The sequence below is a fragment of the Trachinotus anak genome, unplaced genomic scaffold (genome assembly GCF_046630095.1).
Source record: "Trachinotus anak isolate AG129_WGS33_773 ecotype Australia unplaced genomic scaffold, CSIRO_AGI_Tana_v1 ptg000028l, whole genome shotgun sequence".
Taxonomy (NCBI): domain Eukaryota; kingdom Metazoa; phylum Chordata; class Actinopteri; order Carangiformes; family Carangidae; genus Trachinotus; species Trachinotus anak.
Window position 1 is genome coordinate 23,319,433 of NW_027273879.1, and position 24,685 is coordinate 23,344,117.

Consider the following 24,685-nt stretch of genomic DNA (forward strand, 5'->3'; position numbering starts at 1 on the left):
GTAATTGTTTAAAATACTTTAAACAAACCAGAACCTATGTTAGGGCATCTGGCAGTGAGAGGTCCCTTAATCTGTCACTTTATTCAAAGAGCAAAAGCTAAACCCCTTAAACACCTTAATTTCATAAGCAATTACATAATATAGCGTGGCCTGTATTTTTAGCCTTTAAAGGTTCCTAAACCAAGCCATTTAATATACATTAATATTTAAAATCTGTTCAATTTTAAAGGTTCCCTTAAAATCCCATTAACAATAGGCAACCTTAGTAAACTATTGTTATCATAGTAATAATATATGTATAATGTATTTCAGTTGTTAAAAAAAACATTTTTCCGACAGACCGGACAACTCGTCCTGGATTAATACTTCAATTTGATAAATTTAAATAACGGTTTCATTTATTTTTTATTAAGACACTTATTTTGAAAGTCAAGTCGCTCTACATCCTGTCTCACTGGCGGTACTAGACGTTGTCAAAGCGGCACGGTGTGAGTAAATATGGGTTCTTAAAGACCTGACCCAGGTCTGTACCTGCCTGACCCGGGTCAAAACGGTAAAGAACACAGAAAACAAGATACGTTTGGGTCGAAAACCTTAACAATGAGATTGACGAAGAACAGGAAACACATCGGACTTTGAAATTGTCAACATGTGCTCTTTATTTTGAAAATGAGGCAGTATTCCGGTTTGTCACGTGTCAGCAACTGTGGTTGTGTGTGTGTGTGTGTGTGTGTGTGTGTGTCAGTGAATAAAACATGATAAAAAAAGAGTGGTGACGGTGGGAAACGTGACCGTCTTACATCATCAATCAGAATCAGAAACAGAAACAGATGAGGCTCAGAGCCACGTTTACACTGTTGTATTTTTGAACATTCCCGTGTAAGATAAGAATTATTATTTCATTTTCTTGCTCTTGTTAATCCCTTTGACAGGCAGGCCGGCATCTACTATCCCAGCATGCACTGGAAATAAAAACATGAGGTCAATATTTGTAATTAAAGCTCTGTGTGGTAAATAACTCACCTAATATTTGCATTAATAGTGACCAATCTGCCCAGTGAGGACAAAGAATGTGATATTTTAGTAACAACAGCAACAATAATGATAATTATGATGATAACCTAGCTTCGCAACCACACTTGACACTTGACTGGACATTTCATCAACACATAAACAAAAAATTCATATTCAGTGAGGATGTTTTTCCTTCTGTGGAACATGACTTTAAAGTTATAATATGTAACTTTTCCACATTCAAATGTCTAAAAATGACTAGACATATGTTCTGAGGCAAACTATGCCTTGGAAACAATGCAACGTTCTTTTGTCAGTTTTATAAATTATAAGTTGTCCGAGGTCTATAGTTTATAGACTTTAGCAGACTTGCATACCCTGGTTTTTAAACCAAGATGAAATGCTGTGTCATCAAGCCTGCAGAATTACGCTGTTGTAGCTTATCAGTGTGAATTACATACAAGTAGCATTTCATCTTGGCTTTAAAACCAGGGTATGCAAGTCTCGGCAGCTCCAAAATCATCCCTGCCGAATAATGCACCCCCTGTCTGCATTTGTGTACAGACACGTGAGCATGTTCACATTAAGCGTATCAAGCATGCTGGAGTCTTACATCTCGAAACATTCAAAAACTATAGATCATTTATAATTTACGACCTATCATTTATAAAACCGACAAAAGAACATCACAGTTTCTGGAGTTTCTGATTAGGTTGTGCACATTCCTGCGATGGGCATGCATTTATCAGCGGGCAGGGAAAACTCATCACAACAGTGTTTCTACTGGTTTCAGTCCCGTGCTCTGTTAGGTATGCAGAGGAGGACACCTCTGTGGGTAGTTCGGCTGCCGGTAAAAAACTCTGGAACATCTGGTCCACAGGTTAGCAGTTAGATTAGTAGTTTTAGCTCCCAACCCCTCCCTGATGTCCTGTGTCCAAGGTACATCATCTGTGAATCACAAATATTTAAACTGACGCTGGTTTATTTAATGTCTCTACTGGTCTTAATCCCCTGATCCATTTATAACACCTCTGTGGATAACTCAGCTGCTGGTAAAACTGCTGGAACATCTGGTTCATAAATTAACAGTTAGGTAATTAGATTAGCAGTCTGAGCTTCCAACTCTTCCACGATGTCCTGTGTCCACGATGCAGCTGCGGCAAAACACTGACTTTAGATGTTAAACTGCTTTCAGTGATTTTAAGGCTCTGTTTAACGGGAGAAGCTTACGGCAGTGGTAATGAAGACAACAACTCCCATGATCCCACACTATTTCATGATGTCACCCAACATCGTCTTTTGTTATTGACTGAGAGCAACCTGCTGTAGCTAATGCATTTATTATGTTCAGTTTGAACATAATTACTGGTAAAGAAACAGTAATTTGTACAAATGTAATGTAAGTAAACCTTAAAAAAACATTTAGACTTGATGGTTTAAAGCAGTATTCCTGAATGAAATGGTTTTGGAGGTCCATCTCCGTCCCTGTCTTTGTCTCTCTCCATTCGTTCTGTTTCTCTCTGATTCTTTCTTCAGTTCTTCACATTAGGTTAATCTTCATCTCCCTCAGAGGTTAAAAAAAACACGTCACAGTCCTGCTCTGAAAATACTGAATTACAGGGTTATATGTTCTGCACAATCATCACTGACTCAAGGTTGCAGTGTTATTTACCTGTGCACACATCCCTTTATATCAGTAGATTGATGACTCTCTTGTTTTTTTTTTTTTCTTGCTATGCAGTCAGACATTTCAATTCAATTCAATCCAATTTTATTTGTATAGCGCCAAATCATAATATACATTATCTCAAGGCACTTTACAGGGTCAGGTCAAGACCTTACCTTGTTATAGAGAAAAACCCAACAGTTCCCACAAAGAGCAAGCGCTTGGCGACAGGGGGGAGGAAAAACTCCCTTTTAACAGGAAGAAACCTGCAACAGAACCGGGCTCAGGGTGGGCGGCCGTCTGCCTCGACCGGTTGGGTTTAGGAGGAGATAAAAAAGGGGGGGTGGGGGGAGGAGAGAGGAGAAAAGAGAGAGAGAAAGACCAGGAACAGCTGTGTAGGTAATGGTGTTATCAATAATAATGACAGATAACAGTGGTTAATAGTAATGATGAGTAGTGGTGGATCTGGATCCTGCTGCTCCCGAGGCAGAGAGACCTGCAGATATCCAGCAACTGTTGTGTGATTCTGTTTCTAATGATGAGAATCATTTGTTTTTATACTACTTTAGTTATTATAAGTAATTCTTCTGTCAAAGCCTCCATGGCAACAGATTTCCCTTTTTTCTCTGTTCTCGCTCCTGTTCACTCACTGTCCTGTTAGATGCTCATCTGCTCGGGTCAGCAGTATGTTTGGAGGCGTTGCTAGGTAACAGTGTACCTGCAGAGGAAAGTGTAGTTTACCTGTAAACTGAGACGCAGAGAACAGCTGTTAGACTTGGAGCTGAGATGACTCATCTATTGTTTAGTGCAGCTTCAACAAAACGATAGAACCAGAAGACCAAGAAGACAACATTGACAGACACAATCCTCAACAGGTAGGTTTCATCCTGACAATGTTGTTTTTATGAAGGTAACTGGAAAACATCCAGAGTGAATACGTCCTTCAAGGTTACACAGTCCTCTCAGTGTGTTGTTTATTCCATAAAATGTAGTGACTTTATTAGTTTGCATCAAGATATATCATATTAAGTTTGTCATATTGCTGCAGTTCTACCTAGAGGTGAAATGGCATCATATTTTGCAGGTTCATTTCACTTGCACCTGCACACTGTGTTTAAGAGTAATGGTAGGTGATGTAAAACAGGTCATGAAATTTGTAGGAATAGTGATAAAAAATGTTCCACCAGACTGTTGCTTCTTTGACTCACAGTTCAGGGACGCTGTGTGATGCCTCATTAATGCCATATGGTGCTAACAACTAATCACTTCTTACACTTCCAGCACATTTGATTCAAATGTGATAAATACTGTAAGTCTTTAGATATTCTGTTGACTGAAAGACAAAGCAACAGAGGGGGAAAGTTGGGGCCCATGTCATACAAGTGGTCACTGACACGAATCAGATTCCTGTGTCTGTCTGTGTGTGAGAGAGTAGATGTGAAGATGGCACTGGCCAGCGGTCACTGGCTGGAGAAAGAGATGAGGGGAGAAGCCCCAAGTCCCAGGTGCGTCCCATTCTTCCTCTTACAGATGAAAAGTTAAGTACAGTTTTCAGATGAAACTAGACAAGATGCTGTTTTGTTGCATGTTTGAGCCCTGTGGTGTTCATGTCTCCTCTCACAGGTATGGACATGCATTAACTGTGGCAGGAGATGTTGCCTTTCTGTTTGGAGGAGCCTCCAGCATCAACCAAGAGGTGATGTGAATTTTTCCTCCTCTTTTTCATTTCTTTTCAATAAAACATGACTGAAATATGAACTCTGCAAGGTAACTTTGCTAACTTCCTCTCATTTATTTAGGAGAACAAATCTGTTTACTTCTGCGACTTCTACATGTTAACAGGTACAAATGAAAGTGGACTACATTGTATGCTATGGAGTTACCAAAGGTCTGAAAGATAGTTTTTGTTATGTGCATGTGTGCCATGTAGACCTCTCCTTCTACTTGTGCTGTCAAGAAGGTCTCCATTTTGTTTTTATATATATATATATATTTTATATATATTATTTTGAGAAAAACCAGGTGTAATGGCAAAAAACAAAACAAAACATCACTTATCATATCACAAAACATGTTTTGTGCAATGAAATGAAGAATAATTTTTTCTTTATTTCGCATATTTTTATTTATATATTTTTAAAATGGATTTTACTTTTACTTATTTACTAATTTATTTTCATTCATTTTTATTCCCTAGTATGGAGTCATAGGTGTGCCATAAAAAAGAATAAATCTGTAAAAGAATAGAAAAATGTATGTGGCAATATCAACAGGAATGAGCAAAATAATGGATAATAAAAAGAAAGAAATAAATACCTTATGTTTTCACCATATTGCTTTGCTTTGAGCTGCACATATTGCTTTTGCTTTTACCTCTTTGCTTTTGCTTTTCTCGTGTTTGCCTTTACTCGATGCTCTGCAGCAAATGATGTATTTCTATTCAGGTCGTCTGAGGCAGCTTGAGAACTTTGCCGGCCATGTAGCACTATGCTGTGCTAACAAAGATATGCTACTTACATTGTAGCTTAAAAACAACCTAAAGTACTTTGACTTGGCATATTCTATTCCACTTTAGTTTCGATATATGTTAGTAAGTGGGCTCAAAACGTCTTAGTTTTTGCTTCAAAGACGGGAGGACAGCACCTCAGGCCATCTCTACCAGGTATTCTCACTTTCCATACATTTCCAAAGCACAAAGAACTGCATACAAAGTGGTCCTGGAATATACGACGTGAAAAATCAACCATAACCAATCACACCAGAGTCTGCAGACGACATTTTCAATGTGCAGACTAGCTCGAGCCTCAAACTCCAGCAAGACACAGACTTTACTCTGCTTGCTAACCAGCCCGGAGTTTGGCAAAGAACCGAGCGACAGGACACAGAAGTCTCAGTCCAAAATGAGGATCCCTTTGTGGATGAGGTTTATTGTGACCATGACTACTGCTCCACTGCACATCCTGCTGCCCTTGATCACGCTCTGGATGACAATGAAGATTTCCCTGTGGAGACTGCGGAGCTACAACAAAAATTACAACAAAAAAAAAAAAAAGAAATATCTATCAGCTTCAAGTTCAGGTTGGAGCAGTTTGCTGCTTCCCACAATGATATAAAGTCTTGCACAAGGTAAGCTAAAATGTCAACTGTGTTTGTCAGATTTATAGAATAGTATTTATTCTGTAAAAGTTGGCAGTGATATGGATATTTTGTGTGAAATGTTCTATTCACTGCTCTAATATGTCACTACATTGATAAAAATTACAATTATGATGTAGAGCTGCAAAGATTAAATGATTGATTGGTTATTAAATTATTCAACATCTATTATGATAATTGATTAATCATGCCTGTAAGCAAAAGCAGTGCGGTAAAACCAAAAGTAATACAGTAAAAGCAAAAGATAAAAGTGTTTTTTATTGTTTTATTTATTTCTCTTTATATTTCCAATTTTTTTTATTTACTTATTTATTCTTTTATTCATTCTGGTTTATGTTTCTACATTTATTTGCATCTTTTACACATTTCATCTTTTCTATGGCATTCCTATGACTCCATACCTAGGAAGTCAGATTTGCTCCTCCAGATGGAGCATCACAGACAGTTCAATCAGCAGATTCCCTGATAAGACAAACTCTGATCAGACACTGTTGCTGACCTGATGGAGCTGAGAGAAATCAATAATAATCAGAGGTTTTGTTTTTGTTTGTAGTTTCTCCTGATGCTGTGACATGGGAGGAGATTCCTCAGAGTGGAGAAGTTCCCTCAGCCAGAGAGGGACACACTCTCTGGTAAACCACAGCACTGACTCCCAACCTTAGTGATTTTGTGTTATTGTCCTCCTCAGTTATTTAGCTCTTTAACACAAACTTATAAAGTCTATGTTTGCCCAAATATAGCTAACACCCCTTATTTAAAAAGCACCTCACAAATAGATGAAGCTCAAGCTGCTTTACCTAATACTGCATAAAAATGAAATCATTGAAACAAAAATTTAAATATCAAAGACAACTTAAAAAAAAGTGAAAAGGTAAAAATGTGAAAGATGTTTCTCAAACAATTTTGCATATTGGATATTTATAGGCAAGCCACAGTTTAGGTCCATAATAGCAGCATAGTTAGCTTGTGCTGCCATTACAGAAGCTGACACAAGCTAACTGGGATGAGCAGCGCTAGCAATGACAATACTCTGTATAACAAATAATCTAATGCATTGTCACTGTACTAATTCTGTCTTATTCCCCTCTCAGTCTTGTGAAAGGCAAGTTGTATCTATTTGGTGGAGTGTCCAGCCCCAACGCCACTGAGTGTCTCCCAGGAGTCTACACCTTTGATATAGGTGAGGATGTTACACAGCAGTTGGAGGAAGAGAACCCTTTGTGTGTATGTGTGTGTGTGTGTGTGTGTGTGTGTGTGTGTGTGTGCGTTGAAAAGACAGTGACAGTATTACTTTTTTTCTTTCCTATCCTTTTTATGACAGTGTCTTTGACCTGGGATTGCTTAGCAATGGGGGGTGTGGCTCTCAGAACCCTCAGACACAGCTCTGTTGCTGTGGGAGACAATATTTATGTGTATGGAGGCATTCTGGGAGGGAGTCCAGTCGACGACCTCCTGGTCTTCAGCACAGGTCCAAAAAATAAAAATACATGTACATCATTGTTATCTTGATTGTTGTCTTTCCCTTAATTTCTCTAAAAATCTACTTACAAAATCTGCAAACTTCCTCCTGAAATAACAGTAATTTCTTGACCAGTTTCTGTATAAACCTCTCAAACTCTCTGACTCTCTGCTGTGTTTCAGTGTCTCTCACCTGGACGCCGGTTAAAACTAGTGGGTCGCTGCCTCCTGCCCTGTGAGACTCTTTGTTCCACTGAATATTACAAGTTTCACAGTTTCACATTAGAGGAATGCTGCATCAAATTATATTAAAATGTGTAATTTTTATTGTCACTCAGTGCACCCAGTATGTGTGTATTAACACTGACACATGTGTGAGTGTATTAACACTACCACACACTGAGAAGAAAAAAGAGCATTTGTGGGTTGATTGTGGCTGTGTGTGTGTTTCTTGTGTGTTGCGTGTCTGTAGGTACAGTCAGAGTTTTGCCCTAGTTGGTGATCAGGGGGTGTTCATGTTTGGAGGTTACGGAGCAGGTGGAGACTTCTGTAAAGACCTTCATGTCCTCAACACAGGTAGACACTGATTCAGATGATCTCTGATGTGAAATACTCATACATATATCCAACTAAACACACTTGGTGGAAATCAAGGGGTGTTTAGACAGTACTCACACATACTGAAAATTAGTCTATTTCATGATGTGTTTTTCTTCAAATATGTCAGGATTATACTTTGAAGTCTTTAAAATCAATAGAGGCTCCATTTGAGTTTTAAAATTTGACAGAAATGATTTTTAAAGATAGCTGCAAGCTGCAATTATCAGGGTCTGAGCGAGCATTTCAATACCATATGCATCAAGTATTACAGAAAATCCTGCTTCTGTCCTGCCAAGACTTAAACTATCTGGAGTTTCAAACTCCTCACCTTGGTATCCCCAGAGAAGGTGACTTATTGGTTGCACCACTGGGTAACAGTGGGCTACAGATGCCTTCACAAAAGTTGAGGCTGTGACCTCACATGTGCAAAACCAGGGCACTTTTGCCTGTTTCACTTTAAAACACTTACAATGGTCAAAAAGTTGGTGTGAAAGTCCTTAAAAACATCACACATCACTCCGGGGGTGTGGGGAGTGTCATCAAATATTTTGGTGACTTTTAATCCAACGTTGAGAGAAAAAAAATGTTGTGCATACAGTAAAAACTACAGCAAGATTATCAGTGTCACTGTGGACTCACCGTTTGTCTGATCCAAACAAACAACGATTTTGCATAGTTTGAAAAGTATGGAGTGATGGACCTCTCAATTGACCGCAGGTTACAGTGAAGCAAACTTTCATCATCATTCAGTGGATGTGCTCAAATTCCCAGCTCTGTAGGACGTACGGGTGATTGATTGTGATGTTTTAAAGTTTGGAAGGTGGAATGATGTATATGTTTTGTAATAATCACGCCCACTTTAATCAATCATTACCAAAGTTAATGCAGAGACTGAGCAATGACCTCAGATCATCTGAGCCAAATTTTATATGATTCAGTTTAGCCGACTCTGTGATACAAACTTTTAGAGTTTGTAGCGCCCCCTAGGCACAGAATAACCCGAGAGACTACGACGAGTCGTGCATTGAGTTTTGTTATGTTAGCTTTAGCCAATTTTGATTTATGAACATCTATGTAAAATAGATGTTAACAACCCAGGTTTAAAAGTTTATAACTTCAAAACAGATTAATAAATTAAAATTCTTTCAATCACAGCAATGTCTGTAGCTGACGGAGTTTGGGTTTTCATATTAGATTTTTTGAAAATGACTGCAAAAATAGGCATATTTAAAACAGAGGACTATTATAGCAAACATACATATAATTTCAATAATTGAAATGGCAAAAGAATTTTCACTCTAACCCTTTTACTTTTTGAGAAAATTGCAAAAACGTAACTGTCATTAGCATTTGCTGCTCAGACCCCTAAAAATGTAAATGAAATTGAGTAGAGAACATAATGTAATATTTTATAGACTGATTTCAGTCGTATATAGTCAGCCCAGACTTCCATACAAAATGTGCAGCCTTTCAAAAGTTTAAAGGTGCCCTATGGAATTTTCTTTGTAAACAAATAAAAGTAATGTTTACGTTTAGTATTACTCATCAAAATGCACTGTGCACTGTGTGCATTCCTAAGCTCTAACAAATGTGTTAAATGCATTTCTTTTCTCATAACACAAATCAAACAAAGCTGATTTTTAAGTCTCTTAAATCCAGTATTGTTTTCATCCATGTTTCGTAGCTTGCATTCCTCCTCTTTCCAGCCTTTGTTGAATTGCTGCATATCTTAGCATATTAGAGCCATTTGAAGATTACTGCATCATCCACGTGCACACATGTGCATATGCTCCCTTATGCACGACTCAAACAAAACAAGGGTCTACTCATAGAACAGCAATTCCATAGCACTGCTAGAGGTCAAAAATGCCTCAGCAAACCTTTAACAAAGCTAGGATTCAACAGTTTTATCTTCACAGATTATTCAATATTCTGACCTCTGACCTCTGACCTTTGTGTCTGTCTATCTGGTTTTTAGAGAATCTGCTGTGGCAGAAATGGGAGGTCAAGGGAGACTCACCTGCAGCCTGTAGCAGACAAACATTGACTGCCCACCATGATAAAGTAAACACACACACACACACACACACACACACACACACACACACATACTTGTACTCTTTGTGAGGACACTCATTGACATAATGCATTTCCTAGCCCCTTACCCTAACCTTAACCATCACATCTGAGTGCCTAACCCCTACCCTAACCAGTGTGTGAACCATGGCGTATAGGGGAGCTCCCTTTTTTTCTGTGTGTGTGGGGGGGGGCATTTGCAACGCAGCACCACCCTACTGTGATGGTGATGGTAAGAATAGCTTGCATGTACCTACTGTTAACCTGTTTTTAACCTAATTTAAATGTAATAAGCTTATAACAGAAGAACTGTAAGTCTAAAATGGTCTTATGGGACATCATTTGAAAATCATTTGATAAACTTTCTAGTTTATGCTACATCAGCTCATACGTGGTATTTTTTGTATTTTTTGTCCTCACCTGAAAAAAAAAAGATATTTGATAACAATGACTAGGATACTTTATCTAAGAACTATGGGAAGCTCCAGATTATCTCTACACCTTGTCAGAAGCGCAGTTTTCAGGTTTCAGACCTCTGGGCCAAACTTGTTTGGTCTTGTTGGAAACTTCAGACGTCTGTCTTCCTAGAATGCTTGCCAGAGGCAGTAACCAATAGCAGCGCTTTCTCCGACGTGAATAATCGTGTCATCGCATTTTCACTCGGGTACGCTTGGTGTCTTGTGGAGTGAATCTGATCCGATATTTGCAGGGAGGCTCCCAGTGTGTTCACAGAGAGCCAACAAACAGATACACCCCCTCTGACACAGCGCTGATGAAGCAGGAAGGACACGCATAATGGAATGAGCCGGTGTTCCAGTTTAACTGGGGTTCATGTTATCTGGTGATATTTGTCTGTTTTATCTCGTACACCATGCTGGTAGATATTAATAAATCATATTTATGTGCTGATGGTTGGCGCAAAATGAACTGCGTATTTGAATTCTAGAGACTCTAACCGATCTAACGAGGTATAGCATGCTATAGTGACAAAAATCAATAATTTACTCATTCAGATCCCACTCAAAACATAGTCAGAAACTTCAAAATGGGCCCACTCTGTTAACCAAAGTTGTCCCAGACTTAGGGTCTGACCCCCTTCACTTCGAACTGTAGTGTGGCAAGCAAGACACAGGAGCCCGGCTTTGGCTAACTCTGCTCAGGTCGCCAGCTTCACTGTGTATACTTGCTCTCTCTCGCTCCATGACTCACAGCCTATACACAGAGCTGTTCTTTAACGAGCCACACCACTTGTGTAACATTATCTTTACTAAAGTGAAATAGGGATAAACTGCCACCATACATGAATGATACATTAGCATAGCTTAATTTCACACATGATCCTTGTTGATGAACATTCAAAAAACTGCAAAATAACATTGTTAATATTTTTGGAAACCACCAAAATGCTACTCCAGTTTAGAGGTGCAGCAGGGAACACAACACACTAGCAGAGCAGCAAAGCAATGTGCTGCTGTGCACGGGGCCAGCAGTAAAAACGTGTCTTAGACAGATTTAAAAGACACAACCAAAGCAATCCAGTATCTGTTTTCATGTGGCCCTGTGCACAGCAGCACATTGCTCAGCTCCCGTGCTCCTGGCTGCTTCTCTAAACTGGCAGCACACTGATCTGAATCTACTGCAGGTAACACACTCAGTAAAGTTTACAAAAATATCAACAATGGTATTTTGCCATGCATCTTCTAGTTTTTTGTATCATCATCAACATGGATCATGCGTAAAATTAGGCCATGCTAATGTATCATCAACATGTTTATGCGTATTTATGCTGTGAACTGTACGCGTGAAAATAGGTGAGAAGCTGAATCTCTAGATGCAGCTGTGACTCACACATGTGTCAGGCAGTGTTTCTGTTACCATGTGCAGTTGCCACACACACGCCACGCATCCAGTGTGTTCCTGGCCTGACTCTAACCAAAACCTAATTCTTGTTCCCATGGTAACAGTGTGTATAGTTTGGGATAGTGAAGAATTCAGGTTCATTTATGAATGAACATTAATAAAATTTTATATTTTTTCATTAGATGCATGAATTATACAGTAAATTTCATTTGCTGACTGAAAAAGTCTGTAATTACATTTTTTTTTTTTTGGGGGGGGGGCATTGAATTTGAAATAATTACAGGAAGTGTTGAGTTTGTTTTAACATGCAATGCAGTAACTTTAACACGGCACAAGAGAGCAACTGAAAACAAGGCTGTACTCTTGCTGTGTGTCATCCCCTCACTCTCTCTCTCTCTCTCTCACTATGACTGTAATAAAGGCCTGAAACACAGCCTGAAAAAATGACTTTTTTAAAAAGAAAAGAAAGACTTCCGGTGGTGACGATGTAGGAGAAAGCCGCTCGAAAGAGGTCTCCCAGTTGAACTCTTAATATCTACCTGTATATACCACAATTGATTCGGGAAAGTGAATGATTACAGTTATAACTTCAACACAGCCATGAAATGAGTGGTTCTAAAAAGTGGGCAATACACCGAGCTGTCCAGTTACTCGAGGCGCTGCAGCTACTGTAGCTAGCAAACTTGGTAAAATGGCGGCCGCGAGCTCTGATGCTAGCAGCACACCTGGTCTCGTCAAAGGCGCACCGGACATTTTTTCAATGAGCCAGCTGGTTTCTGAACTAGAGAAGCAACGAGCCCCGCTTTGGGAAGACATGTCTGTGTTAATCCAGGAGTCCGTTAAACCCTAACAGACTTCAGTGGACGCACTTCGCAAGACGGTGAATCACTTTAATGGTTGCCTCGCCGCTGCAGAGTCCCTGGCCAGGGGCAACTTTGAGCGCATAACAAGCACGGAAAACACAGTGAAGATACTACAGGCCCAGAACAAGTCTCTGCAAGACCGCCTCGACGATCTTGAAAACAGGTCCTGTAGAGTTAACCTCTGGATTATAAATATTCCTGAGGGCAGTGAAAAGGGCCAGGACCCGACTGAGTTCATATCTAATTTGCTGATGGAAAACCTCGGCCCTGACATCCTTTCCAAACCCCCGGAGCTCGAGAGAGCGCACCGCTCCCTAGCTCCTAAACCCGGACCGGGAGGCAGACCCAGGCCCTATGTGATATGCTTTCATCATTTTCAGGAGAGGGAGAAAGTGCTTTGTTGGGCCAAACAACACAAGCTTAAGTACCGCAAAACAGTGCTGCAGGTGTACCCAGACGTCAGCGCCATCACTGCGAAGAAACGAGCCGCTTTCAACAAAATCAAGCAGGCCCTCTACCAGAAAGGCGTGAAGTTCAGGCTTCTGTTTCCCGCTCGCCTGCAAGTATCATATGAGGATGAAGTGTTCACTTTTGAGCGGATGCATTTTACAAGGAGCGGGTGATGGACAGAAAGTAGAGCAAATCAGGATATTCCCGGCTACCGCCCACATTGGTGGGCTTCACCCCCACTTGTTTCGATGGTACTGTGTGCTCCCGCCACTGTGTGCTGCCCTTGGACTTGCTGTCCTGCAGTCTTCTTCAACCAGAGTCATGGTAACCTTGGAAACGGGTAGGCACGGGAGCTGTGTTTACAGTTTATGGTTTACCGTCATCATGCTGCAGGAGCAATGTGGACTTTTCGTATTTTACTTCCAAATGTACAGTGTAGATGCCATATGTTATGTTATCACCATCTTTTTTGTTCTGATTATGATGGTAAACAAGCTAAGTGGGTTTCAATGAGACCTTAGTCTGGCTGATGTGCCTCTGAAGTGCTCATAATTATCGTTGCTTTTTCTTTTTAGGCATTTAATTATTATGGTTTTATGTGATATTTCTTTCTAATCTCCTCCATCCACCTTTTTTGGATGGTTTCTTTATTCGAGGAAAATATTGAAGCAAACTTACAGACGGCCTGTCTACTCTTTTTTTTAAAAAACTTTTTATTTATTTTGCTTTTTTTTTTTTTTTTACAAAACCATGTCAACTGCACAACGGTGCAATGGCAACATGGGGAGGTAAAAATAAAAATAAAATAAATAGAAAAGAGGAATAAAATAAAATAATAAGTGGAGGTGGGGCACACCACTCTTGTTTCAGCTTTTTCCACTGACTATTAGGTCTGTTGAGTATTAGACCCTTCTTTTTTCATATACACAGTCCATTTGTGCCACTGTTGGTCCAGGGTCCCTGTTTTCATTCTGAGGTAATAAGTCAGTCGTTCCATTGAGTAAATCTCCTCAACAATACCCAGCCACTGTCCTGGGCTTGGAGGGTCAATTTTCAGCCAGTTTTTTGTTATGGCCTTTTTACATGCCAAGATCAGTATTTTGAAAAGATACAGGTCCTTCTTTTTAATAGTTCCTTCTGGGGCCAGACCCAGGTACATTATCCGGGGGTCTCTGGGTATCTTGTAGGAAAAAATATCTCCCAAAATCTGAACCACTCTGTCCCAGAACCCCTGCAATTTTACACAAGTCCAGAAAACATCTGTGTGATTGGCACTCTGTCCGCATTGTCTCCAGCATTGCTGCTGTTCACCTAATTGTTTATTTTTGATGTGTGGTGTGATGAAGAAGCGAATTAAATTCTTCCATCCAAACTCCCTCCACCTTTTAGAGCTGGTGGAAGTTTGCTGAGTTCTGCACATAGAATGCCAATCACTCTCGGACAGTTTAATATTCAGTTCTAACTCCCATTTCAATTTCACATACAATGAGTTTCTTCCATTTTGATTTTGTAGATCTCTATACAGCTTAGAGACAATCTTTACAGGTGTACATTTATATGCATTAGTAAATATTTCAATCACTTCGTTTCCTTCTGCAGAAACTCCTCTTTTGATCTCTGTCTCATAGAAATGTCTTAGCTGTAAGTATCTGAACAGGTCACCATTATCTAAATCAAATTCTCTTTTGAGTTTTTCAAAAGATTTGAAAGTTTTCCCCTCTAGGAGTGTACACATCGCTGTAATCCCTTTATCTCTCCACCTTGCAAATGTGATGTCAGTTTCTCCAGGACTAAATTGAGAAGTTTGAGAAGGCCAAATTAGAAGTTTACTATCTCCTTCTAATTTATATTTTTTAACTATCTCATACCAATTGTTTAATGCATTCTCCAAGATTAAATTTTTTCCCTTATAGTCCGTATGTTCTTTCCCACCTAACCTGGTTTGAAGTTGAGGATTAACCATGTTCAATTCAATGTGCTTCCACTTAGCTTGGTACTCCGGAGAGCACCAGTAGACGAAGTATCTCCTCTGGGCAGCATAATAGTATTCCCTTAGATTTGGGACTGCAAGACCTCCATGGTCTTTGTCAATTTGGAGTGTTTTAAATCTTACCCTTGGTCTTGCTCCAGCCCATATAGATAACTGTTTGTCCCACATTGAAAACTGTGAATCTGGGATTCTGACAGGTAAAGTCAAAAAGAGGTACAACAACGTTGGCAGCACGTTCATTTTCACTGCCTCAATCCTAGAAGTAAAGTCTAACCCCAGTGTGGACCATTTTTTAATATCCTCCTGTATCTTATCATTTATTATTTTGTAGTTTATTTCATATATTTGATCCTGAGTTCCTGACTAATCAACACTCCCAAGTATTTTATGGATTTTGCATCCCACTTCACTTTATATTTCAGCCTAATGTCTTTACTTGGAGTGTAATTAAAAGAGAGTATTTGTGTTTTGGCTATGTTCAATTTATATCCTGACTTTTGAGCATACTCAGTTTACTAGCATACTAGTTTAGGCAGTGTTAAGTTAGGATTCTGGAGATAGATGGTAATGTCATCCGCAAAGAGTCCTATTACATGGTCCTCATTTGCTATGTTAATTCCAACAGACCCCATCAAAAGCCTTTTCCGCGTCTAAACTGGCCAGAACTGCTCTTAGATGTTTTTTATTGATCTGTTCTATAATGTGTAAAGTCTGATGTTGTCTTGAATTTGACATCCTTTTATAAACCCTGTCTGATCCTCATTAATTAAGTCAGGCAGGAGATGTTCAATTCTTTTAGAGATAATAGATGTAAACAACTTGTAATCTACGTTTAATATAGAGATTGGACGGTCTGATTCACAATTTTCTTTATTCTTCCCTTCTTTTTGAAGATTTGGGTGGGGAGCTGGGGAGTCCGGTCTCTATCAGGGAGGTTCAGGAGGCAATTATGTCACTTCAGAATGGTAAAACTCCAGGCCCTGATGGGTTCACTGTTGAGTTTTTTAAGTTATTCTCTGCCGCCATTGCACCTGCCCTCCAGAGAATGTATAATGAGTCCTTTGCTGAGGGCCGACTGCCTCCCACCCTATTTCTCTTCTGCTTAAGAGTGATAAGGACCCTCTTTTGTGTGGTAGTTATAGGCCCATTTCCCTCTTGAATGTTGACTTAAAGATCCTGTCAAAGATCTTAGCCCAACACCTACAGCGGGTCCTGTCAAGTATAATATCAACTGATCAAACGGGTTTCATTCTTGGAAGGCACTCTTTTCATAACACAAGGAAGCTCTTAAATATCATTGGTTCTTCTGGTTCAGGTGGTTATTTCACTGAACGCAGAGAAGGCCTTCGATAGGGTGGAGTGGAGCTTCCTTTTTTTTGTTTTGCAGAAATTTGGTTTCAATCCGGAATTTATATCTTGGATTAAATTGCTTTATGCCAGCCCAGTTGCCTCTGTCCACACAAACGGACTCCAGTCTGTTTCATTTCCCCTTTATAGAGGAACCAGACAGGGCTGCCCTCTTTCCCCCCTCCTATTTGCCTTAGCTATTGGGCCTCTAGCCATCTGACTACGCCAGGAGGGTGGGTTTGAGGGCATCATCAGAGATGGGAAAGTTCACAAATTCTCGTTGTATGCTGATGACCTCCTCTTATACATGTCTAATCCAGCTGCCTCTCTCCCTGTGGTTCTAGATATTTTTGACAAATTTGGGTCCTATTCAGGTTATAAACTTAACCTCCACAAGAGTGAAGTTCTTCCCATCAATTCTGCAGCCAAAAATATACCTCCGTCCTTATTCCCTTTCAAATATGCTGCAGGTGGATTTAAATATTTGGGGGTGCATATTACTAATTCAATGAGTCAACTTTTCTCAAAAAATTTCATTCCTTTAGTTGAGAAATGTAAACTAGATTTTGTCAGATGGTCTGGTCTTCCACTATCCCTTGTGGGTCGAGTTAATTTGGTTAAGATGGTTGTTTTACCCAAGTTTTTATATTTTTTTTCACATATCCCTGTCCTTATTAAAAAGTCCTTTTTTAGATCACTGATCAACTAATAAGTTCTTTCCTTTGGGGCAATAAAAATCTACGTATCAGAAGATCAGTGCTACAGCTCCCAAAGGATTTGGTGGCTTAGCTTTGCCCAATTTCCTACATGATTACTGGTCCTGTAATATTCATAAACTTTTATACTGGATTAATAACACAGCAGATGACCAGCGCGGGTGAGTGGATATGGAACTTGCATCTTCCAAGTTCTCTCTTCATTCCCTGGTTTGCTCCCAGCTCCCTCTAACTGCCTCCAACTTTACCTCCAACCCAGTGGTAACTAACTCAGTTAGAATCTGGATTCAAATTAGGAAGAACCTAGGCCTTCAGAGGGGCTCAGACCTCTCCCCTATTGCTAATAATCACCTATTTCCGCACTCTTGCACTGATTTGACCTTTCGGACATGGTTCAACAAAGGGATTACCAAATTTAAGGACCTTTACAACCAAGGGACTTTTATGTCCTTTTCAGAGCTCTCCAAAAAATTTGACTTGCCTAATTCCCATCTATTTTGTTTTTTTCAGACAAGGCATTTTATTCAGAATCAGAACCCCAAATTCCCCAGTCGTCCCCCAGAAACACTGATTGACTCACTACTGGCTCTTGATCCTGAATAAAAAGCGGCTCATTTCTAGCATTTACAGTCTTATCAACTCTTCTCTTGATAGCCCAGCATCAGGCCCCAAGGATTCTTGGGAGCAAGAGCTTGGAGTCACACTACCTGATGATTACTGGGAACAAGTGTTACGGTTGGTTCATTCCTCTTCAATTTGTGCGAGGCACGGCCTCCTACAATGTAAAGTAGTGCACAAAGTTCACTACACTAATTTGAGGCTATCTCGAATTTATCCCAATGTAACTGACTCCTGCGAGTCAGTGCAAACAATCCCCAGCTGACCATTTGCATATGTTCTGGTCCTGTCCCAGGCTTGCCACATTCTGGTCTGAAATCTTTCAATTCAATTCAATTCAATTTTATTTGTATAGCGCCAAATCATAATACACATTATCTCAAGGCACTTTACAGGGTAAGGTCAAGACCTCACTTTGTTACAGAGAAAAACCCAACAGTTCCCACAAAGAGCAAGCGCTTGGCGACAGGGGGGAGGAAAAACTCCCTTTTAACAGGAAGAAACCTGCAACAGAACCGGGCTCAGGGTGGGCGGCTGTCTGCTTCGACCGGTTGGGTTTAGGAGAAGATAAAAAGAGGGGGTGGGGGGAGGAGAGAGGAGAGAAAAGAGAGAGAGAGAGAGAGAGAGACCAGGAACAGCTGTGTAGGTAATGGTGTTATCAATAATAATGACAGGTAACAGTGGTTAATAGTAATGATGAGTAGTGGTGGATCTGGATCCTGCTGCTCCAGAGGCAGAGATACCTGCAGAATGAGGACAGAGAGAGGGAGAGAGAGGAGAAGCACAAACTACGGGAGAGAAAAAAATACAAAGTTAATGGCATGAAGTCATTGAGAGAGAGAGAGGGAGAGAGACAGAAATAGAGAGAGAGTGCCCAGTGCATCATGGGAATCCCCCAGCAGTCTAGCGCTATAGCAGCATAACTAAGGGATGGGTCAGGACATACTCGAGCCAGCCCTAACTATAAGCTTTACTAAACAGGACAGTTTTAAGCCTGATCTTAAAGGTGGAGAGGGGGTCTGCCTCCCGAACCCACACTGGGAGCTGGTTCCACAGGAGAGGAGCCTGATAGCTGAAGGCTCTGCCCCCCATTCTACTCTTACTAACTCTGGGAACCACAAGTTGACCTGCATTTAGAGAGCGAAGTGTCCTATTGGGAAAATAGGGAACTATAAGCTCTCCAAGGTACGATGGTGCCTGACCATTGATGGCTTTGTAGGTGAGGAGGAGGATTTTAAATTCTATCCTGGATTTTACAGGGAGCCAATGCAGAGAAGCTAACACAGGAGAGATGTGATCTCGTTTCCTAGTTCCTGTCAGTACTCGTGCTGCCGCATTTTGGATCAATTGGAGGCTTTTTACTGCATTTTTGGGACATCCTGACAATAAAGAGTTACAGTAGTCCAGTCTTGAGGTAGCAAACGCATGAACTAGTTTTTCAGCATCCTTTAGACACAGAATGGCTCTGATTTTAGCAATATTGCGCAGATGGAAGAAGGCTGTCCTAGAGACTTGCTTTATATGTGAAGTATTCTGTTGCCATGGCACCGCGGATGGCTGCCTCGGTGTGTTGGTGCGCATTTTTTTGCCTTATTTTCTTTATAAATTCAGTTTTCTGCTTTGGTTTCCGGAGCTCTTTCACCAGAGAAGAGCTCATTAATATCAGAGAAACAACTCCAGAGGATTTTTTTCCTACTTTTCTCGACTCATCTGTGGGATTATTGGACATTTTGGTCAGAGGTGCACTGACCGTTGCTCTCGCAGTGAAACGCCGGAGGAGAGGAAAACGTGCCGGTGCGCCTGCGCGTCTCCGCCGGCGCGGACTCCACACACCTCTCCCAGGTATCTTTCTCTCCAAGGTGCGTTCACTGCCCAACAAGCTGGATGAACTTCAGCTGCTGGTGCAGAAGAACAGAGACTTTTCTTCATCTTCCGTCCTGTGCTTCACGGAGACGTGGCTGTGTGGATCGATCCGGACTCTGCGCTGGAGCTGGCCGGCTTCCAGCTCTTCAGAGCGGATCGCGACACAGAGCTGTCCGGCAAAACCAAAGGTGGAGGAATCTGTTTTTATGCAAACAGTGGCTGGTGCAGAGACGTGACAGTGATCCTGCAGCACTGTTCTCCTGACCTGGAGACTTTCATCATAAACTGCAGGCCCTTCTACTCCCCCCGTGAGTTCACCTCAATCATCCTGGTCGGTGTTTACATCCCACCACAGGCCAACGTGCAGGAGGCACAGCGGGCGCTCGCCGATCAGATACTGTGTGTGGAGCAGACCAACCCGGACTCCTTAGTTATTGTCCTTGGTGACTTTAACAAAGGGAACCTCAGCCATGAACTGCCCAAATACAGATAGTTTGTTAACTGCCCGACCAGAGAGGGGAACACTCTGGACCACTGTTACACCACAATCAGTGGTGCTTATCACGCCGTCCCCCGGGCTGCACTGGGCCACTCTGACCATGTCATGGTCCACCTGATTCCCACATACAGGCAGAAACTAAAACTGTGTAAACCTGTTGTGAGGACATCGAAGCAGTGGAGCAGTGAAGCCATAGAGGATCTGCGGGCATGTTTGGACTGCACTGACTGGGAGGTGTTCAGGATTGCTTCCAACAGTCTGGATGAGTTCACAGAGGCTGTGACGTCATACATCAGCTTCTGTGAGGACTGCTGTATCCCATCATGCACCAGGGTGAGTTATAACAATGACAAACCCTGGTTCACAGCTAAGCTCAGTCAGCTCAGGAGGCAAAAGGAGGAAGCTTTCAGGAGTGGGGACAGGGACAGGTTTAAAGAGTCCAAGTACAGGTTTAGCAAGGCGGTGAGAGAAGCTAAACAACTGTACTCTGAGAAACTTCAGCTCCAGTTCTCAGCCAATGACTCTGCTTCTGTCTGGAAAGGGCTCAGAAAGATCACAAACTACAAACCGAAACCCCCCCACTCCATTAACGACTTCCGTCTGGCCAACGATCTGAATGAGTTCTACTGCCGCTTTGAAAGACAGTGGGACAAGCCTGACACTAACCTCCACATCAGAGCCACATCAGAACCCCCCTCCTCCCCTACCAAAGGAACGTCTCTCTCTATCCTGGAGAGAGATGTCAACAGGCTTTTTAAGAAGCAGAACCCCCGCAAAGCAGCCGGTCCTGACTCTGTCTCTCCATCATCCCTGAAGCACTGTGCTGATCAGCTGTCTCCGGTGTTCACGGACATCTTCAACACCTCACTGGAGACCTGCCACGTGCCAGCCTGCTTCAAATCCTCCACCGTCATCCCTGTCCCCAAAAAACCAAGGCCCACAGGTCTAAATGACTACAGACCCATTGCCCTGACCTCTGTGGTCATGAAATCATTTGAGCGCCTTGTCCTGTCCCATCTCAAATCCATCACTGACCCACTCCTGGACCCCCTGCAGTTCGCCTACAGAGCCAACAGGTCTGTAGATGACGCCGTCAACATGGCTCTCCACTTCATCCTCCAGCACCTGGACTCCTCAGGGACCTATGCCAGGATCCTGTTTGTGGACTTCAGCTCTGCCTTCAACACCATCATCCCGGCTCTGCTGCAGGACAAGCTCTCCCAGCTGAGCGTGCCTGACTCCACCTGCAGGTGGATCACCGACTTCCTGTCTGACAGGAGGCAGCACGTGAAGCTAGGAAAGCACGTGTCTGACTCCCAGACCATCAGCACTGGATCCCCGCAAGGCTGCGTTCTTTCTCCTCTGCTCTTCTCCCTGTACACCAACACCTGCACCTCCAGCCATCAGTCTGTCAAGCTCCTGAAGTTTGCAGACGACACCACTCTCATTGGACTCATCTCTGATGGCGATGAGTCTGCCTACAGGTGGGAGACTGAGCGTCTGGTGACCTGGTGCAGGCAGAACAACCTAGAGCTAAACGCTCTGAAGACAGTGGAAATGATAGTGGACTTCAGGAAGAGCCCAGCCCCACCCACCCCCATCTCCCTGTGTGACTCCCCCGTGGCTACCGTGGAGCATTTTCGCTTCTTGGGAACCACCATCACACAGGATCTCAAATGGGAGCTAAACATCAGCTCCCTCATCAAAAAAGCTCAGCAGAGGATGTATTTCCTGAGGCAGTTGAAGAAGTTCAACCTGCCAAGGACTATGATGGTGAACTTCTACACCTCCATCATTGAGTCCATCCTCACCTCCTCCATCACCATCTGGTACGCTGCTGCCACGGAGAGGGACAATAACAGACTGCAGCGTATCATCCACTCTGCTGAGAAGGTGATTGGCTGCAATCTTCCGTCCCTCCAGGACCTGTACGCCTCAAGGACTCTGAGGCGTGCAGGGAAGATTGTAGCTGACTCCTCCCACCCTGGACACAAACTCTTTGTGACACTCCCCTCTGGCAGGAGGCTGCGGTCCTTCAGGACCAAAACCTCTCGCCACAAAAATAGCTTCTTCCCATCTGCTATCAGCCTCATCAACAAGGCTAGAGAGCCCCACTGTTGCTGATCAATTGCACCAATCACCAGAAAAAATTCCTTGTATGTGAAAACATACTTGGCAATAAAACTGATTCTGATTCTGATTCTGATTCTGAAGTAAAGGACAAGTCCTGGTCAAAAATGACACCAAGGTTTCTGACTGTAGCACTGGAGGCCAAGGTGATGTCATCCAGAGTCAGTATATTATCACATAGTGTATCTCTGAGGTGTTTTGGGCCAAGTACAATAACTTCAGTTTTGTCTGAATTTAAGAGTAAGAAATTACTGGTCATCCAGGTTTTTATGTCCTTAAGACACACCTGAAGCTTGGCTACCTGGTTAGTCTCACCTGGCTTCATGGATAAGTACAGCTGGGTGTCATCTGCGTAACAATGGAAATTTATCTGGTGCCTCCTAATAATGTTTCCTAGAGGAAGCATATATAGAGTGAAAAGTATTGGTCCTAGCACCGAACCTTGTGGAACTCCATGACTGACTTTTGTGATGATAGAGGAGTCATTATTAACATGAACAAATTGCAGTCTATCTGACAAATATGACTTAAACCAGCTTAGTGCGGTTCCTTTGATGCCGACCATATGTTCTAGTCTCTGTAATAAAATCTTATGATCAATGGTGTCAAATGCGGCACTAAGATCTAGTAGGACAAGTATAGAGACAAGTCCATTGTCTGAGGCTATGAGGAGATCATTGGTAACCTTAGCCAGAGCTGTTTCTGTGCTATGATGGACTCTAAAACCTGACTGAAAATCTTCAAACAAACCATTTCTGTGCAGATAATCACATAATTGGTTTGCAACAACCTTCTCAAGGATTTTGGAAATAAAGGGGAGGTTGGATATAGGTCTATAATTGGCTAAAACATCCGGATCAAGAGTAGGCTTTTTAAGTAGAGGTTTAATTACTGCAACTTTAAAAGCCTGCGGTACATAACCAGTTAATAAAGATAAGTTAATCAGACTTAATATAGAGTTGTCGATTAAAGGAAAAACTTCTTTGAGCAGCCTTGTTGGAACGGGGTCAAGAAGACAAGTCGATGGTTTAGATGACGAAACTGTTCAAGCGAGCTCAGAGAGTAAATCTTTAAAACTCTTAGCACAGCATATAACACTACTATCTCTCCTGAACCTCTCTTGGCTTTGTTTGGGGCCCCCCTACAGCCTTTTACATCTAGAGTTATACAGACTGTCCTTGCCTTTACCACCCTGTTAGCCAGATGCCTCATACTCCTTAAATGGAAACACCCTCAACCTCCATCTCATAGTAGGTGGGTTGAAGAAGTATTACTGTTCATGAGTCTTGAAAAGCTTAGATTTTCCCTTAATGGCTCCTTAAATTCATTTGAAAAGACTTTGAGACCTCTCTTAAATCATATTGAGTCTTTGACATCTCTGCATTACTGTGATGACTGAGCCCCCCCTCCCCCCATTTATTTTATTTTAATTATTAATTCTCCCCCTTTTTTTTCTTTATTTTCTTTCTTTCTTTATTTTTTAATGTATATTTGGTTGTTTTTCTTGTTTATGTGTTTGTTGTGTGTGCTAGGGATGGGATGGGAATGAGGGAGGGATAAAAAAGATGGGGAAAAATGGAAGGATGGAAGTATATAGTTATATTGCTCTGTTGTACCTCATGAAATTACTTCCAATAAAAAAAGTTAAAAAAAAAAAGAAAAGAAAGATAGTCTGTCTCTTCTAACTTTCTCACTGAGTGATCATTTTATAAGTGAAATCTGAAATCACAGCACACAGTTCTTTGTCTTTAATTGATGTGTTTGGTGATTTTGTCAGATTTTTGTCAGTTATAAAATCAGGATTTGACCATAGGCGATCTGGGCCACATACTAAGTTTTGACCTAGCCTTGTTTCATTATACTCAAAGTTCCTCATTCCCCCTTTATTCAATCCCATGAAGGACATCTACTGGTTTGGTGGCAGAAGCAGAAATGAGGACGGCACAGTGACATCATCTAATGAAATCCATAAACTGAGTATTGGTGAGTGAAACACTCAGATTAACTGATAAATAGTATCTATAGTATCAAGCGAAACTCAGAGGATTGAGTAGTTTTTTTCAATGACTTCACAATGTGTCTCTCCAGCTAAGATGAAGTGGAAGGTTCCACTGTATGTTGGGATTCCTCCGGCACGTCGACATGGACACACAGCCTTCATCCTCCACAGCCATGTAACATTGTATTAAAATAGATATTTTTATTATTTCCATATCTTATCATATAAAATATAGTTTTTTGTGTGTGTTTGTTGGGTTGACAGCTGTACGTATTTGGAGGAAAGAATGAAGAGCAGGAGTTTAATGACCTGAAGGTGATGAAACTGATCAACCCCTCAGAGAGACAACCAGGTGTATTATTCATTCATTTATTTTATCT

The 24,685-nt window shown here is 41.5% G+C and overlaps 1 protein-coding gene across 4 annotated transcripts in view; it reads left to right on the plus strand.

The window, feature by feature from the left end:
* The first annotated feature begins 3,036 nt into the window (after positions 1-3,036).
* Positions 3,037-24,685, plus strand: part of LOC139611851 (rab9 effector protein with kelch motifs) — a 30,320-nt gene continuing 8,671 nt past the window's right edge. The window contains exons 1-13 of one of the 4 annotated variants that reach the window (XM_071466795.1): positions 3,037-3,555; positions 4,084-4,185; positions 4,304-4,376; positions 4,480-4,522; positions 6,390-6,468; positions 6,928-7,016; positions 7,158-7,304; positions 7,478-7,529; positions 7,767-7,870; positions 9,873-9,958; positions 24,208-24,289; positions 24,395-24,480; positions 24,570-24,657. In XM_071466795.1, the coding sequence (XP_071322896.1) occupies positions 4,124-4,185; positions 4,304-4,376; positions 4,480-4,522; positions 6,390-6,468; positions 6,928-7,016; positions 7,158-7,304; positions 7,478-7,529; positions 7,767-7,870; positions 9,873-9,958; positions 24,208-24,289; positions 24,395-24,480; positions 24,570-24,657 (991 nt within the window). In that variant the 5' untranslated portion in view covers positions 3,037-3,555; positions 4,084-4,123. The remainder of the gene's footprint in view (positions 3,556-4,083; positions 4,186-4,303; positions 4,377-4,479; positions 4,523-6,389; positions 6,469-6,927; positions 7,017-7,157; positions 7,305-7,477; positions 7,530-7,766; positions 7,871-9,872; positions 9,959-24,207; positions 24,290-24,394; positions 24,481-24,569; positions 24,658-24,685) is intronic. The other 3 variants (XM_071466796.1, XM_071466797.1, XM_071466798.1) reach the window with 3 other exon arrangements.